The sequence below is a fragment of the Hemiscyllium ocellatum genome, chromosome 14 (genome assembly GCF_020745735.1).
Source record: "Hemiscyllium ocellatum isolate sHemOce1 chromosome 14, sHemOce1.pat.X.cur, whole genome shotgun sequence".
Lineage (NCBI taxonomy): Eukaryota > Metazoa > Chordata > Chondrichthyes > Orectolobiformes > Hemiscylliidae > Hemiscyllium > Hemiscyllium ocellatum.
In genome coordinates, this window is record NC_083414.1 from 27,895,028 (window position 1) to 27,913,256 (window position 18,229).

Here is an 18,229-nt window from a genome sequence, read left to right on the forward strand (position 1 = left end):
CGAAAGTGAGGACTGCAGATACTGGAGATTAGAGTCGAGAGTGTGGTGCATCTGAGGAGCAGGAGAATTGACGTTTTGGGCAAAACCCTTTATTCAGAAATGAGTTTCTTGTAGAGAGAGATATATTCTTCAAGATAGGCATCTTTGGAAGAGGCTTTGCAGTGAGGTTAAAATCAACGAGGCCTCCTTCTTGAAAGGCTGCAATTTCCTCTCCCATATGATTGATGATGCCCTCCAACACATCCCATCCACTTCCCACACCTCCACCCTCGAACCCCGCCCTTTCAACTGCAAGAAGAACAGGAGCCCCTGGTCCTCACCTTCCACCCTACCAACCTCCACTTACATCGCATTATCCTAGTCATTTCAGCCACCTACAAATGGACACCACCACAAATATCTTTGCCTCCCCACCCATATTCACTTTCCATAAGGCCATTGCCTCAGTGACTCCCTCCTCAGATCCACACCCTCCCACCAACCCAACCTCCCCTCCCGGCATCTTCCCCTGCCACGGGAAGAATTAAAACCTATGCCCACACCTTCTTCCTCAACTCTGTCCAATGCTCGAAAAGGAGCCTTCCACATCCAAATTTTGACCTGCACTTCCACATGTCACTTGTGTATCCGTTGCTCCCAATGCAGTCTCCTCTATATTGGGGAGACAAGATGCCTACTTGCACAGCGCTTCAGAAAACATCACCTGCACAAACTAATCTCACTGCCGCGTGGCCGACCACTTCAACTCCCCCTCCCACTCCACCAAGGACATGCAGGTCCAGAGCCGCCTCCTTCACTCCCTAACCACCTGAAGCCTGGAGAAAGAACACCTCATCTTCCACCTTGGGACCCTCCAACCCCACACAGTATAAAATGTGGATTTCACCAGTTTCCTCATTTTCCTTCCCCCACACCTTATCCTAGTTTCAACCTTCCAACCTCATGACCTGACCATCTTCCCACCTATCCACTCCACCCTCCTCTCTGACCATTACCCGCACCTCCATCTACCTGTTGCACTCTCAGCTACTTTTACCCAGACCCTCCCCTTCCCATTCATCTCACCACCTCCTTGGCTCAAAGCCTTATTCCTGATGAAGGGTTTTTGCCTGAAACATTGATTTTCCTGCTCCCCGGATGCTGCCTGACCTGCTGTGTATTTCCAGCATCACACTCTCCACATGTTGGCGAGCAGATTAGCAAACTAGATGGTTTATGTTTAAAGTAACAATCAATAGTGATCTTTATGATCATCATAGCTGAGACTAACTTTTAATTCCAGATTCATCAACTGAATTCAAGCTCCTCCAGGGCTGTAATTCACGTCCTCAGAGCATTAAATTGGACTTCTGAATTTCTAGTCCAATGATACTACCGTTATGCCATCATCTCCCTCAGAACACATCATACCTGTGTGTTTGAAGGGAGAAGTTGTAAGGCCATGGTAGGAGAAGACAGTAAATAGGAGAACTGCAAATGTTCAAAAAGAAAAGTGAAAATCCAGCAACTACAAGCCAAGTGGCTTGATCTCAGTGATGGGGAAGTTTCAAGAAACTGCAGTTTATGCCAAATCTGGACAGATACAGATTAATTAAAAGGAAGAGCAGTGTGGATTTGTTCAGTGCAAATTATGTTGAACTAATTCGCAGAACCTTGCAGAAATAGTAGTTGGTAACAGGTCTTTCAAAAAAGAGGAAGGTTTATAAAAGAGTCTCTAAGAAGCCAAAGCTAGGACACCTGCTTTTGTTTTTTTTTTAAAATGGCCTCGGCCTTGGTGTAAGACGTCACAGTTTCAAAATTTGACGATGATACAAAATTAGAAGTACTATGAATAACAAGAATGATCTATAGGAGCTTCAAATGACTCGTAGGTCGCTAGGAAGATCAAACAAATGGAATATGAAAGTTAAAGCACAAAAAGTATGAAGTGTTTTTTTTTCTTAAAAAGAACCGAGACAAAACTAAATAAAAACTTCAATTCCAAGAACAGTGCAGGAGCAAAGCAACGTGGGTGCAAATGAGCACGAGAAACAGCAGGACAGGTAGAAAGGACAGTTAGCAACGCATAGAACAACCTGGAGTACACAGAGCATAAGAACAAGTTAAACCGGCCGAAGGGCCTGTTTTCACACTGCAGGGAATCTAATCTAATCTAATCAAAACACTGGCTCAGCTTCAGCTGGAGTATTATACTCTGTTCTAGGTGCTACACATTTTGGCAAGATAGGAAGGCATTATGGCATGCACCAAAATATTGTTCCAAGGATGTGGAATGTCAGACATGTGGATAGACTGGATAAGGGGGAATTGTTCTCCTTGGAGAATAGAGAAGGTTGAAAGGACGTTTTAATGAGGTATTCAAAATCGCCAAGGGTTTGTACAGAATAGATAGTGGGAAATTGTTCTATGGTTGGTGTATAGAGAACCAAGAGGACACAGATTTACGGTAACTGGCTAAACAAGCACCAGCAACAAGAAAAAAAATTCATGCAGCAAGTGGTTAAGAAGCAGATTAATCAAGGTATTCAATAGGGAAGTGCAACATTATCTCAAAAGGAGGACTAAAAGGCAGAAGGTGGGCAAAAGGCACGAGCTGATTGCTCCATCAGAGATAGCATAAACAGGATGGACCCAATGGCTTCCTTCTGTGCTATAAACATATTACGATTCTGTGAACAAGCTAAATGCATACAATTACCCTCTGAAATATATCAACAGGCAAGTCAGGTATCAAGACATCCAAATAGTGGAATTTCCTTCCTCAAAAGTATAATCTTGTCACGACAAGTTTTGACAATAGATGTATACCACCCCACATGGCCATTTCTAATTATCTACATATGTAAATTTATTTTGCAAATAATTTTCAAAGCAATTTCAAATCCATAAACCAGTCAGTGTCTGAAGCTCAACCATGTAACAACTCACTACATTCTAATAAAGACTTAACTCATTTACCAAAAAAGAAAAAAAAAATTGCATTTTTGTGCAATACGGATTAGTTAAGCTTCATTGCAAACTGTACTGAGGCACAAAAAAAGGTAACCACTAATGATTCCCATTCTCTTACATTCAAATCACAAGTTCCACAGCATTCAAATCTGGATGCATAATAATTCAACAGAAATTAAAAAAAACAGAAATCAATGGCACAGCTTCATTTAAATACCACATTCAAATGGGAATACCATAATATGAATATTGGTGCTTGAACACAAACCTGACACTTCCAGAACTCTCTCCTTCATATCTGTGAAATAAAGAAAAAGGTAAACTATTAGCACAAAAATAAAACATGAAGAAAAACACACAGCTTTTCATTCAATTAGATTTGCAAAAATCAACTAATGAAGAATTTTCAAATGATGTTTGCTCAGAATTCATTTAAAATCCAAATCCCAAATGAACTGTTATGAAATATTTTATGAGGCATAACTACACCCGCACAAATTTAATGGAAGAGATTACTGAACATCAAACTCAAATCAAACCTGAGAACATCGGAGGAAATGTTCAAGACTTTTTTTTAAAAAAAATAGGAACTGATTTTTGGTTTAAAATTTTCCCACCTGAAATTTGATCAATAAGCTCAATGTAAAATCATGATTGATGAGCAAGTGACTTGGAAAGGAATTTGGGGTGCCAATACTAAAGGCATGCACCTATTGAAGTATGACGCTGAAAAGGAGTTTACATGCATAAATACTGTATCCTCAGCATCATCTCCTCCATGGAAACTTATGGCACGTGACATTTTACAGCACATGAGAACAACAGGTAAGTGTCAACTTGTCACTGCAGGCCATTTGTAAAGAACACGGTCGGTGATCTCTGTATGAGAGGTTTTCCGCATCATTCCAGTATGTCAATATCCATACCCATATCAAGATCAAACTCCATTTTGAATTTGCCGTTCAGAACTAGTGCTTGCATGGGGCTGCAAAGACTTGCCTATTAGCAAAATTGCATGTTTAAATTTCAACATTATAGAAAGATTGAAAAATTAAGTAATATATCCTTATGGACCTGGAGCAGGATTTTCCAAGGAATGTAAATCTGCATGAGCCTGCCAATCTGGCCCTTTCTGTTCCCCAACATTTGAGATGGGATTCTGATCAGAGCTCCATCAGAAACATGGAGGTACAATTGCATTCTGACAGTTCTTTTGTAGAACAGAATTGTCAGAGAAAGGCATCCATGCTCACTTTTCAAAGCTGTCAGCCACCATATTCTGAAATTTACAAAGGTCCCACAGCTCCTTCACCAGTTGCTGTATCATGGCAAGCACATAAAAGACAAGTGTGATATTAGGATGCCAGGGGGCCAGGTAGGTGATGTCGTTATTAGGTTAGGTGGATGTTCAGGCCCAGTGCCAAGGGGCAGGGAAGAGAGAAACTGGTGAAGGTTGGGTCCAATGTGAGCAAGATGGCTGGGAGAGAGGTCATTAGAAGTGAGAGCGTTAAGTATGAAGTCAGTTGAATAGTTATTTGGGCATTGAAATACATAGTTATCAGTCTAACTTTTTCTAACCATCTTATCTTCATTGGAACCTTTCAAATTCTCTGATTTGAGTGGAACTGCTGGCAAAATCTTCAAATGTCATGGTATGATAGGAACCCCGATGCACACTGAAATAATGACTGACTGTCCTGCCAGTGGAATATCTGGGCTCTAGTTGTGCTTTAGGTTTGAACTTATTAGTAGGCCAAACATTGTCATTTGAGGATTTGACATGACATATTCCTTACTGACCTCTTGAGGAGCTTAGATAATTGCTTATTCACAATACACTACACTGAACTGTACTGGATTACTTCTATCATCAGCTTAGTTACCACCTGAAAAGAGATTCCTGTACGCTTGTAAATAATTAATTGAAAAAGTAGAAGAACCATGTATAACTTCAAGCTTGATTTGCATGTTTATGTTGTGCACATTAATAAGTGGAGGCGTACTTTGTTTCATTTCAGATTTGTTCTACAGTGGTACGTGCATGTCATTTGTTGAGAATGCATTTATAATATATGAGTTATCCAAAGCAGTAACTGTGGTGAATGGTTGGTACATTATGAAAAAGGGTAGAATAGGGAAAACTATTACTTCACAACAGTTTAAGATCACAAAGACAGACTCATACACAAGGTCAGCCAGTGTGCAGGTTCAGTCAGAATAAAAATATGTTGCTAGTTTAGCACTCTAAAATTCAAGACTGGGCAAAAAGTCCTGAAAGAATTATTAGAAACCATGCAGAAACAGAAAACTACTGCAAGCAGAATGCGTGAGGAAAAAAAATCATCTATTAGCTCTGAAAATTACTTTGAAGTCATTAGGAGAAAAAAAAACTTTAGAAATCAAAACAGCCATGCCAACTGAAGAAGGAATTTCAAGTGGAGACAGGATGACCTTCACTGAGCTTTCAATATGTCAGATTGTTGAAGATAAAAATGATGAAATCCTTTCTGATATTTCCAATAAAACCATTTCAAAGAGTTGTTGTAACGTGCAATATGGTTGGTGCTTTTTTCCTCATGTCGACTTATGCCCTTTTGTTAAAGGTACACTTTAAGCTTCTTAAGTTTATTCAGTGACGGTTATTCGATTGCTACAATGGTCAAGAATACAACTAATAACGAATCCAGCCAGGCTTCACTGAGATTTAACTTGCCCAGTATTATCAAGATCAGTTTGGATAATTACAAAGTGAGGGCTTGTTGATTTTTTAAAACAGATTTACACTTTCACTTAATTTCAGTACATGGAGGTACGGAACTTAAAAGGAGGATTAGTGAGAAGTATATTACATGGTATGATTTGCAGTTGAATAGTTACTCAGGCATTAAAATCCATAGAGTCATAGAGATGTACAACATGAAAACAGACCCTTTGGTCCAACCCACCCATGCTGACCAGGTATCCCAACCAAATCTAGTCCCACCTGCCAGCACCCGGCATATTTAATAGTCTAACTTTTTCTGGCTTTGACTGATGCCAAAATTTTTCTAGTGTAAGAAATGTAACTAAGGCTAAAGAAAGTAAGTGTCAGTGGATAAATGTAAAATAGAAACAAAAGCAGCACATGTTAAAAATGAGATGCTTGAAACAGCTACCGAGCTTTTAAAAGCAAAAAGGAGGGAAAACTGAAATAGATGCAGCATTACTAGAATTAATCAAGTTTCAGTTACAGATGAAAATCTTTGAACTTGAAGAAAAAAGTGAGATAGAAAGGGTGGAGAATGAAAATAAAAGGGAGAGCAAGAGGAAAAAAAGATAAACTGCTGGAAACAAGATAGATTATATTGGGGGAGAAAGAAAAAGAAAAAAAAGTGGAGCACGATGGAAAAGATAATAAATACAAAAAGTCTGAATTCCCAAAGACAGAAAGAAACCAGACCTGACCAGCAAGAGAAACACAAAGGAAGAAAGATGCTCAAATTGCCTGGAGGAGGATTTAGATTCAGATTCCCACGTGGGTTTTGATTTAACTGGAAATTGGCATAGAGTACCTAAATTTAGAAGGAAGAGTGGTAAGACACATCACTTAATTTGACAAGATTGCTGTGATGGTGAAGTGGTCAAAAGATACTTGGTAATTAATGTTATAGAGTATCCTGATAGTATCGCTGTGTGCGCGCGTATATAGACCAGTTTATCAGAACACCCTGCAGACAACGAAGCTGCTAAAGCGAACTCGTCAGAGCTTGTCCACAAAGTTCATTAACGAAAGGCAAGAAAATGAATCAGACACCTGCAGAATGTGCAAGGGAAAAAAGAAATGCTGTGGGATCAATGACTAAAATTAAAAAATTGAGAATGTCAGGGAAATCAATTATGCAGAAATTCCCAAATAGTATACCAGCATCCCTGAAGGACTGTTTCGATAAGTGTCAACAACAAACATCCAAGCAGCTGTAGCTCTGGCAGAGAAGTTAGCCCAAATAAGGGAAGATATCAAGTTCATGATGGACAATGCCACTATTGAACCGAGTAATAGTAGCTGAAGTTCACTTATTGTAATGGCTCCAAAGCAGATGGATTACAACGATTGTAGTATGATGATGAGAAAATCAGTGCCATTACAAAGGTTGATTCAAATCAAATTGGGGGACTGTATTAAGAGAATTAGGTAGACAAGCAGGATTCATACAAAAATTAAACTCCCACAGGCATACTTTCATGTTCCAGGGACTGAATGCCAGAGAAGTGAGTTTTTGCAACCCTGATGAACTTTACCAATGCAAAGACACGTTATTCAAAACGTTAAACACACCAGCAATTTGTTTTCAAGAGTTAACCAACAGGCTCAGAGGGTGATGTAACTATGTTTTCGATGACTTGATTGTGCAAACATAGGAGGACCACATAACAATAAATTATTAGTCTTTCCGAAAAAGTCAATTTAGTAATAAATTTGGCCAAAAATGAATTTGTCAAAGTCCAAGACGCTAGAGAGAAGGTCAATTGGCATCTCGAGCACCTGATAGCTTGATTTTTCCCACTCCCAAGACAAAACTCAAAATCCTGCAATATGATGGCACAAACTAATCAGAGGTTGGTTCCACGTTTCAGCACTGCAGTGGCTCCTTTGGCAGGTTTGTTAAAAGAAAGCCAAATTTCAACTGACAAGGGAATGTCAGAATGTTTTTGACAGTTTGAAAGCTGCACTGGTTTAACAGCACTGAATTATGTTAAGCCATTTAAACTGGCTGTTAATGACAGTGTTGATGTTGTTGCAGCATTCTTACAGGAGGGTAAGAACTGAACAGAAATATTCAAAAAGTACAGAGACATGAACATGGTGTAAAACCAATACCATACTAAAGTGTACACTTTTAACAATTCTACAGAGACTATTATTTATATGGATCACAATCCTCACTTCTAACAACCTTCACATTACGAATGAGACAGTTTTATTGGAATTTTATGTTTAAACTACTCAAACAATCCTTCATGCAGCTGGGAGACATCAAAAGGGATGCTTTATGAAGGGCAAATCTGAAGGAAAATGAATTGTGATCAAGATATACTGGTGTAGCGATTGTTATGGAAAGTCCTAATTATTTAGTAGGAATGTTACCATCAAAATGAAAATTGTGTCAAAGAATGCATATCATAAGAATTGCAATGCCTATGAAGATATTTTCTTTGTCCCCTATGGGGATGTGATGAAGGTTCATGATATTATTTGGAAACATCGGTCCATGCCAACCAGATATCCCAACCCAATCTAGTCCCACCTGCCAGCACCTGGCCCATTTCCCTCCAAACCCTTCCTATTCATATACCCATCCAAATGCCTTTTAAATGTTGCAATTGTACCAGTCTCCACCACTTCCTCTGGCAACTCATTCCATACACGTACCACCCTCTGCGTGAAAACATTTCTTTTATATCTTTCCCCTCTCACCCTAAACCTATGCCCTCTAGTTCTGGACTCCCCGACCCCAGGGAAAAGATTTTGCCTATTTACCCTATCCATGCTCCACATAATTTTGTGAACCTCTAGAAGGTCACTCCTCAGCCTCCGACGCTCCAGGAAAAGCAGCTCCAGCCTGCTCAGCCTCTCCCAATAACAATTCCTCCAACCCTGGCGACATCCTTGTAAATTTTTTCTGAACCCTTTCAAGTTTCATAACATCTTTCCGAAAGGAAGGAGACCAGAACTGCACACAATACTCCAACAGTGGCCTAACCAATGTCCTGTACAGCTGCAGCATCACCTCCCAACTCCTGTACTCAATACTTTGACCAATAAAGGAAAGTATACCAAATGCCTTCTTCACTATCCTATCTACCTGCGACTCCACTTTCAAGGAGCTATGACCTGCACTCCAAGGTCTCTTTGTTCAGCAACACTCCCAAGGACCTTACCATAAAGTATACAAGTCTTGCTAAGATTTGCTTTCCCAAAATGCAGCACCTTGCATTTATCTGAATTAAACTTCAACTGTCACTTCTCAGCCCATTGGCCCATCTGGTCCAGATCGTGTTGTCATCAAGAGATAACCTTCTTTGCTGTCCACTGCACCTCCATTTTGGTGTCATCTGCAAACTTATTAACTGTACCTCTTACGCTCGCATCCAAATCTTTTTATGTAAATGACAAAAAGTAGAGGACCCAGCACAAATTCTTGTGGCACTCCACTGGTCACAGGCCTCCAGTCTGAAAAACCACCACCACCCTCTGTCTTCTACCTTTGAGCCAGTTCTATATCCAAATGGCTAGTTGCATTGTTTCAAGTTTGATTGGCAATTCTATATTGCACTAGCTAATAAGGGGAGGCACATTTTAGTATCATTTTCAATTTATTCTGACTGATACCAGGGGATGTGAAGTTTATTGCTGAAAGCATTTTAATGAGGATTTACAGCCTTGCACTAGATTGTTAGGTGAACAGTTCAGTGTATTTGGGAAAAGAAGGCAAAAAAAAAGAGAAAAAAAAATTCTAGTAACAGATCAGTATCACAAAGACAGAACCATTCAGAAAGTCAGGTAGTGGGCAGGTTCAGTCAGAGCTCAGAGTTTATCAGACCCCAAAAGTATCAGTAATGGGTTTAAAAAGAAGTCTTGAGATGCTCAATAGAAAACCATCCAAAAAGCAGCAAGTTGCTAGAAGCAGAGTGTATGTTTGTGCTTGTTCTGAAATACTTAGATAAACAAGAAAGCTTCAGGAACCAAATGGAGTCATGTCAACTGAATAAGGAGATGAGGCAGGATGACCTTTTTTCTGAGATATGGAGTATTCATCTTATTTTTGAGGCTAAACTGGCTGAATCTCTATTTCTGATATTTGTAGTAAGTCCATTGCAAAAAGTTCTCGTCATTTTTCCTTGCATGCAATAAATATATACTTGTCTTAAAAACAGTTTGACAGCCTCTTCTAAATATGTTCAATGATTAACCACCACAATCCATAAATAGCAAATGTACAAATAAATGGTCCAATCAGGTGAAGTCTCACTCTTGGATCTAACTTGTTCAGTATCGTCACCTGGAATGATAACATTATCCATAGCTGAACACCAGACTAGTATTTCTGTTTCTGTTTTTAAAAAAAATGCCAACATACAGTGTGCTGTGCCCTTAAGCAATTTTTCAAGCAAGTGTAATTAGTTTACTAACTTATAATTGCTAGATTTGGGCACTGCTCTTTTATTGAATACTGTAACTATTTGTAACATTCAGAACATTCATATCTGACATACTATATTGCATTGTAGTATCAGAGCTTCACTAATTTTCTCATTTTGCTGTCAGTTAGTTCCTGGAGAATGCTACGATGCTTTGTAATGGCATGAACCATCATTCCATGTAAAGCTGAACATCTTTTGCTAGTATGGTACAGATACACTGAAATCAAGCACATCTAATTAAGATTAAAGTGGAGTCCCATTTACAATGTGAATTAATAGCAGATAGATTTAGCAAGTGACATTTCTGAATTCCCGGTTTCATTTCTGAAGAACTCTATGTGAAAATGTCTTTTGTTCCTAGAACATTTTGCTCAAAAATGTGACAAATGTGATCACCCTTTTTCTAAAAATGGACTACTTCCCATGTATTTCATAGGTCTGTCAGATCAAACTAACACACAAGTACTTGCTGGCACACAAGTACATCAAAAGCAAAAAAGGCATCCTGCAACAGATAGTTCAACTTCAACTCTTGTTTGAGCTAATATTTGCAAAGAACCAGAGACAAAAACACTTGAATTTACATATTAGTATGTCAAAATGTTTAATTACTATTTTGGAAAATATAAGCACAATTATAATTATGTTTGTCTGCCTTCAAAATATCTTTACCATTCAGGAAGTGAGAAATGTTAATTTCAACACCAGCACAAAATCCATGAAACTGCAATGTTGGAGGAGGTGGGGCGAGGATGGAATTTAATGCCCTTCTTGATAGCAAAATACATTGGGAATACTCAGTCTTCTTTCCTCTGTCATAATCAAGATTATGGCAGACAACCTGTGAACTGCTTCTTTACCACACTGCCACGGAAGGCCCTTAACACATGTAAGTGCTTCACTTACAACAGCCGATTGGGGACTCACTATACTAAGCCTGAAAGGCAAAACCCATTAAAAGTAGCTTGCAGATTTAAAAGGGGCCTCTTGCATTCAGTGGTGGTTGGTGTCCCTAATAAAGGCCTCACTTTCTCCCAGTGTCTAAGAGAGGGGCCTGACAATGAGCAAGGTGGTATACGCCTGTCCTGTCCTTGCTGTCAACTTTAATCCCTATATCATCCTTTTGTCTTTACTCAGCCTGGTTATTGGTTTTGCAGTCAGGTAGGGTCAGGACTGCCACTCCGAGGGTCCATGATTCTGGGAAGGCCTGCTACTGCACAGCAAGCTTCCAAAAAAAAAAATGGGATGACACAGGACTCTGACCATCTCTCCAGCTGGCAAGCAGAACTGTTGGCACTTGCATTAAATTCCAGCCCAATTTGTGACATCTGAAACAATCCTGATCATAGGGGTACATTGCTAGATTGTGCTGCATAAAAGCATAGGGATCTTAAGTGTAAGGTGAACATTAGGCAGTGCCTTAAACATTACCCAACGATGCTGATTATGTCCATGTGGGCTTCAGATATCTTAATTACACACCTCTGATCTTTTGTTTCTCCTTGTGTTAGTGACAAAATTCACCATGCTGCCATTAACTGTCTAGTTCATGACAAATGAGAGTCCTACATGTTAATAAGAGTTTCATAATCCAGGATTAAGCAAGTAGAAGTGACTGGCTAGTTCTGCGCTTTTATACAAAGTACACAAATTTTATAGAAAAGTTAAGCAAATTTATAATTGTAATTATGATCACTAGTTATAGTGACAATGTTATAAACAGTGTGAATAGGTCAGCAGGATTGGAATCACAATATAGGTGCTGATAAATTTTCAAATAAGACAAGGTTATCATCAGATGTCCCTTTCACAATAAGACCGGGAGGGGAATATCTGCTACATAAATTAGTTTTGAACCTTTGAGCCAACCTGCCCATTGGCCAAGGTTGGACACTTGAATCAATTTCTGATCTTGCCTTAATTCAGTTTTATGGGAGCAGGTGAAGTTGTACAGATTCTTAGCATCTCTTTTATCATGCATTCTTATTGTCGATGTTTTTTTCAAGACTTGATGTATTTCAATACTATTATGACCAAGATAAATGAGCAATGATGTACAGACTGAGCTGCTTTTTGATTGCTTTCTCTTTGTGTCTCTTCCCTTTGAAAGGAATCAGTTCACTTCAAAGTCTAAGCTTGTTTGGACCAACAATCCTAAACGATACCCATGTCTTAATGAATACTACCAAGAAAGATTTTAAAAGTCGAATTCGCAGGTTCCATGCCTAACTCAGTTCCCATAGGAATTTAGTTTAATTTAGTATTACTGAACTAACATGAATAAGGTTTTTGACCCTGGAGTATCAAAGGCCAAGGGGAGACCTTACAGAGGTTTATAAAATCACAAGGGGCATGGATAGGGTAAACAGCCAAAGGCATTTTTCCTAAGGTGGGAAAGTCCAAAACTAGAGGGGGCATGGCTTAAGACGAGAGGGGAATATTTTAAAAAAAGAATCGGAGGGGTAACTTTTTCACGCAAAGGGTGGTGTGTAGGGAGGAAGTGGAGGCTGGTACAATTATAACATGTAAAAGGCACCTGGATGGGTACATGAATAGGAAAGGTTTAGAGAGCCAAAAGCTGACAAATAGGACTAGGTCAGATTGGGATGGCTGGTCAGTGCATAGGAGTTGAACTGGAGGGTCTATTTCCATGCTGTATGGCTCAAGATATTAGAACCTGGCAGGTTTTTATGATAATCAACAGTAGTTACATGTTCATCATTAGTCTAAGCTTTTATTCCAGGTTTTTATTTAAATATTTGCCATCTATCATCATGATATTTGAACCCATGTACTCTGAACATTAGCCGAGCATTCTGAATTACTCATTCAGTGACATTACTACTACATCATCACTTCCTCTAAGTCCCAGGGACAAGCTGTAAGTCATGATATATGGCAACTGGATTAAAAAGAAGTGATGGATAGTATCAGTCTGTCGAATACTTTCATCTAACTCAAGTACTTTATATCCCCCTTCATGTTGAACAAACATGGACAAAAACAGTGTTAGAAACGTGACTACCTTTATAGTGCCAACCAGAACAGAGTAGATCGAGATTTGGTGATAACTCTTTGGACCTCATATTTGCTACAGCGTGACCACATGAACTGTTGTGGTGCAGTAGTAGTGACCCTACCTCTGGACAAAGAGTCCTGGGTTTAAGTCTGACCTGCTCCAGAATCGTGGCATCATATTTGATCCAGCTGATTAAACATACTACACAGTGTGACCAAGATGGTTCTTTTGTGGTGCAGGATTAATCTTCCTACCTCCAAGCCAATGGGTCTTCCAAGTCTCTATAACAACTTCTACCATATTAATGGAATTTGCACCTGGCTGTATTCTGCCAAAAAGACCATATTTCACTTGAGGCAAGAGTCTCTCCTCATTGCACAAAAACATGGTTTTATTCTACTAGATTTGACCAAAGAAATTGATGGATGCCTATGTTGAAAATAGATGGTAGCATCAAAACTACCTTATACAGACGGTACTTTCTTAATCCAAACACTTTTGTCTGCACTCAGAGTGCTTCCAGATCCTAAAGGGCTTCTGCCCAACTGCACCCCAATGAAACAAAGATTACAGGCAACAGAAAGACAAAAAAATTGATAGCAATTGGAGTTGAAGTGACAACTAAGAGAGACATCTACATTCTCTGCAATAACCACTTTTCAACTCATTTCACATTGCAGTACTTTTTAAAATGCATAGCCTCCAGACTGACAGAAGGCCTAGCCCTAAGATTGTTGGATTATAGAGGTACAAGTGTTGTGACCAACTTGCAGAGAGCATACACAACTTGAGATGCAGCAGCAACAGATTGCCACACATGGCAGCAAGTCATGTGGGTTTCACTTAACAGCCTCCCACAATACTGGCAATCTTGGAGGTCTAAAGATTTCTTCAGATACAGTTTTAAGAAAGTTTGGGAGAAGATTTGTAGCTCGGGTGCTCATTGTTGTGGTTCTGTTCACTGAGCTGGGAATTTGTGTTGCAGACGTTTCGTCCCCTGTCTAGGTGACATCCTCAGTGTTTGGGAGCCTCCTGTGAAGCGCTTCTGTGATCTTTCCTCCGGCATTTGTAGTGATTTGTACCTGCAGCTTTCGATTGTCAGTTCCAGCTGTCTGCTGCAGTGGCCAGTATATTGGGTCCAGGTCAATGTGCTTATTGATTGAATTTGTGGATGAGTGCCATGCCCCTAGGAATGACCAGCTATCCTTAGTAGCCACACACAGATGACAAACATCATGAGTTCGACTGGGACAACACTACCATTATAGGACAAGCCAAACAGAGAACAGCCAGGGAATTTCTAGAGGCATGGCACGCATCCACAGATTCAATCAATAAGCACATCGACCTGGACCCAATATACCAGCCACTGCAGCGGACAGCTGGAACTGACAACCAGAAGTGGCAGGTACAAATCACCATAAATGCCGGAGGAAACATCACAGAAGCACTTCACAGGAGGCTCCCAAGCACGGAGGATGCCACCTAGACAGGGGACGAAACGTCTGCAACACAAATTCCCTGCTCAGCGAACAGAATCACAACAGTATTAAGAAGCCTGTTCAATGCAGAAAGTCAGTGGGCATTAATTAAAAAGTTAGGAAAGCAATATGAAAACACATCGGCAGGTAAAAGAAAGCAAAATTCACCAGTACATTATGGGCAAGAGGATAATCAGGGAAGAGACACCTAAGTGGCAAACTCAGTGGAGCTGGAAGACATCAGTGAGGATTTAAATGAATACTTTGCATCTGTAATCAAATCACTTTAGATAAGGATGACATTAAGTATATAAAATCAATAAGGATAACTCTAAGGACATCCTTGAGCAAATTACAAGCAAGGAGGTGGTGGCACTACTAGCCTCAACATTGGATAAGTTTCTATGCTACTGTGAGAGGCAAGGAAGGAACTTTCAGAGGCCTTGACATTAATTTTCAATCCTGCCAGAGAACCGGAGGACAGGACGGTAATATGATAGTAATATTAAAGAAGTTGATAGGAATAAACCAGGCACTATAGACCAGTGAGTCCAATGTTATTGGTATAGAAACTATCAGAAATAATTCTGAGAGAATTAATCACCATTTGGAGAAGCAAGGATTAATTAAGGATAGCCAATGCAATTTTTTTTTCTTGGGGAGAGCAGGACATCATGTTTAACAAATTTGATTCAATTTATTGAATTGGTGACAAGATGCACAGATGAAGGTAGAACAATGGATACAGTGTAGGTGGACCTCACAAAGGCTTTCTACAAGATCTCATGTGGAAAGTGGTCATCAAGAACCCATAACATCTAGGGCATGGATCCAAAATGGACACAAGGCAGAGGGTGACTTTTGTGAGTGAAAATCAGTGTCAGTGATGATCACTTGAAGAGCCACAGCATTCAAAGCTACAGGCCAAGGGCTGGGAAATGCAACAAGAGTAGATCACCAAAGATCATTAGATAGCACCTTTCAAACCCACAGCCACTTCAATCTACAAGGATATGAGCAACAGATAGATAGGAACATTACCTGCAATTTCTTTTCTCAAAGCAAACCATTCACCATCCTGACTTGGAAACATACAGCAGTCCTTCAATGTCATCGAGTCAATACCCTGGAATTCGTTCCCCAATATCATTGTGGGTCTACCTACACCAAATCAACTACAGCTGTTCAAGGCAGCAGCACATCACCATCTGAAGGGCAATGAGCAGTGGGCAATAAATGCTGGCCAAAATGTGCTGCCCACATCCAATGAGTGGGATTTTCTTTTTAAAAAGGTGCTTGGTAACCAGCATCAGCCTGATGGTCTGAAATGTCTTTCTATGCTGCACAGGTTTTTTCAATAGTTGGAAGAACTGAACATTCAGGAATCCTAAAGAGAAGCAGCTTATGGCAAGTTTATGGACATACAATCAGGAAGTAAGCCATCTGGCATCTCAGGCCTGCTTTACATTTTTATAAGATTATGGCTGATTTGACTGGACCTCAAAACCACAGTTCCACTTACCCTGGTGGCCTTTCATTCTCTTTCTTATCAAGAATCTACCAGTCTCTGCCTTTAAAAACATTCAAATTTTTTTTCACCATTTTTTAGGGAGAGTGTTCCAAAGACTCAAACCTTAAAAAAAAGTTTGCCTCATCTGCTTGAAATGGGTAATTCCTTATTTCTTGACAATGACTCAGACTATCAGATTCTTGGTTTAATGCAAAACATCTTCATAAAGCCCATGAAATAAAGGAAAACACAATGAGGTCAATCCAAAATTAGATCAGTGACAGGAAACAAGAGAGAATGCAATGGTTGATGAATGTAAGTCCATATGTAGTAACAACAGCGTTTGACAACAAAACATGTTTCGATTGGATGCCTGGTCAGTACGGATGAGTTAGACTGAAGGGTCTGCTTCTGTGCACTGTGACTATCATGCTATGGAAGCATCAGATCAAAATCTGAGCAAGCAGGGATAGAATGTGCATTCCCTCTCCATTATGGATCAATGCCACAATGGGCCTCTTACAGGATATCTTTACCTGATTCGGCAAATTATGATGTTATTCCTCATAATAAAACAGTTAGACATGGGTAACTTGGTATTGAAGAATCTAACAATATTTATTACAGCTCAGGTCAGATACAAACAGATTCACAGACAGGAGTATCTGGGCTAGTACTAAGAGTGGAAAGGTAGGCCATATCTTCTAATCTTCCTTAGTTATGGTGAAGTTGCCTAATAACCACATATTAGTCAGTTTAACAAGAGTAGAATGTAGAAACAATAATCGAAGGAGAGGCAAGGCAACAGAAACGTGGAGCATGAAATGAATCTCTACAGGCGAGCACCCTGTCACTTAGTCACCCTTTATTTATACATGAACAATCCTGGACTATAATACTGCCTCATACAGAGCCCTTCCTGATGAATGGCTTTTGCCCGAAACGTCAATTTTCTTGCTCCTCAGATGCTGTCTGACCTGCTGTGCTTTTCCAGCACCACTCTAATCTAGCCTCTGATTTCCAGCATCTGCAGTCCTCACTTTTGCCTCACACAGAGTCAGGCCAGAGTGTCAATATGCCTAACACCTCAACCCTTTTATGTCAGCCAGGGCTCCCAGATTGGAGCAGATTAACAACCCCAATCAGAGAACTCATTCTGAAAACCAGCTGGCTGACTTTGTTACAATTACAGAGCAGGTTCAGTTAATTCAGGAGAATCAACACAATTCATTCAAAGGTAAATTGTTAATCAATCGTATTTATCAATTGTATAGGGAGTTGTAAAAGGGAATGCAATAGATGTTGACAGTCACTTTCTTCAAATCAATACAGACAAAGTACCACATCAAACACTCATTGAGGCTCATGGCACAAAGGTTAAGGGTGGGGGTGGGGGTGAAATGGGGTTTCAGTGTCAACTTGAATGAAAAAAAGTTATCCAAGGGCAGAAAATAGATTCTTTTTTAGAATAGACAGCACGGACTCAAATGGGTCAAATAAGTCTTATGAACCATAATGACACCACAAGTCTCAAGTTAATCACTGTGACCGATATGGATGAAAGTCAAATCATTTTAAATTAGCATCTGTTTAAAAAAAGGCTATACCAGCACCACTGACCCAGAGGGAAAACAAATGGCTGACCTTAAAATTTGCACCACTTACAGAAATAAGTTACACACCTGCATAAGTATTCTCTTCATCAGCAGATTCACCAATCTATACAAACATTCATTAGCTCAAGAAGGGTTCTTGTGGCACAGCTGCAGAGTATTTATCTTTGGGTCAGAAAATCCAGATTAAAGTCCTACCTGCTGCAGAAGTGCATCAGAACACATCTGAACAAATTTAAAATATCAATTACAGCTCTAGAATTCACTTCATACCAAGAAAGATTCGCCACAAATTTCTACCACAATCCCAGTCAACTACTTAACTAGTGGCAGAACTAGTTATCCATAAATTGATGCAGTTAATTTAACTGGAATATTCTGGTAAAAATGCCATTTACTTAACACTTGTAATCAACACCTTAAAGTATCCACCATGCTCAATTATAATTGGAATCAGAATAAAACTTCCATA

At 39.6% G+C, this 18,229-nt stretch overlaps 1 protein-coding gene across 2 annotated transcripts in view; it reads right to left on the reverse strand.

The window, feature by feature from the left end:
* Positions 1–18,229, reverse strand: part of iqsec1b (IQ motif and Sec7 domain ArfGEF 1b) — a 487,182-nt gene that overhangs the window by 364,771 nt on the left and 104,182 nt on the right. For both annotated transcript variants that reach the window (XM_060835545.1, XM_060835548.1), the window contains exon 2: positions 3,221–3,250. In XM_060835545.1, coding sequence (XP_060691528.1) covers positions 3,221–3,250 — 30 coding nt within the window. The remainder of the gene's footprint in view (positions 1–3,220; positions 3,251–18,229) is intronic.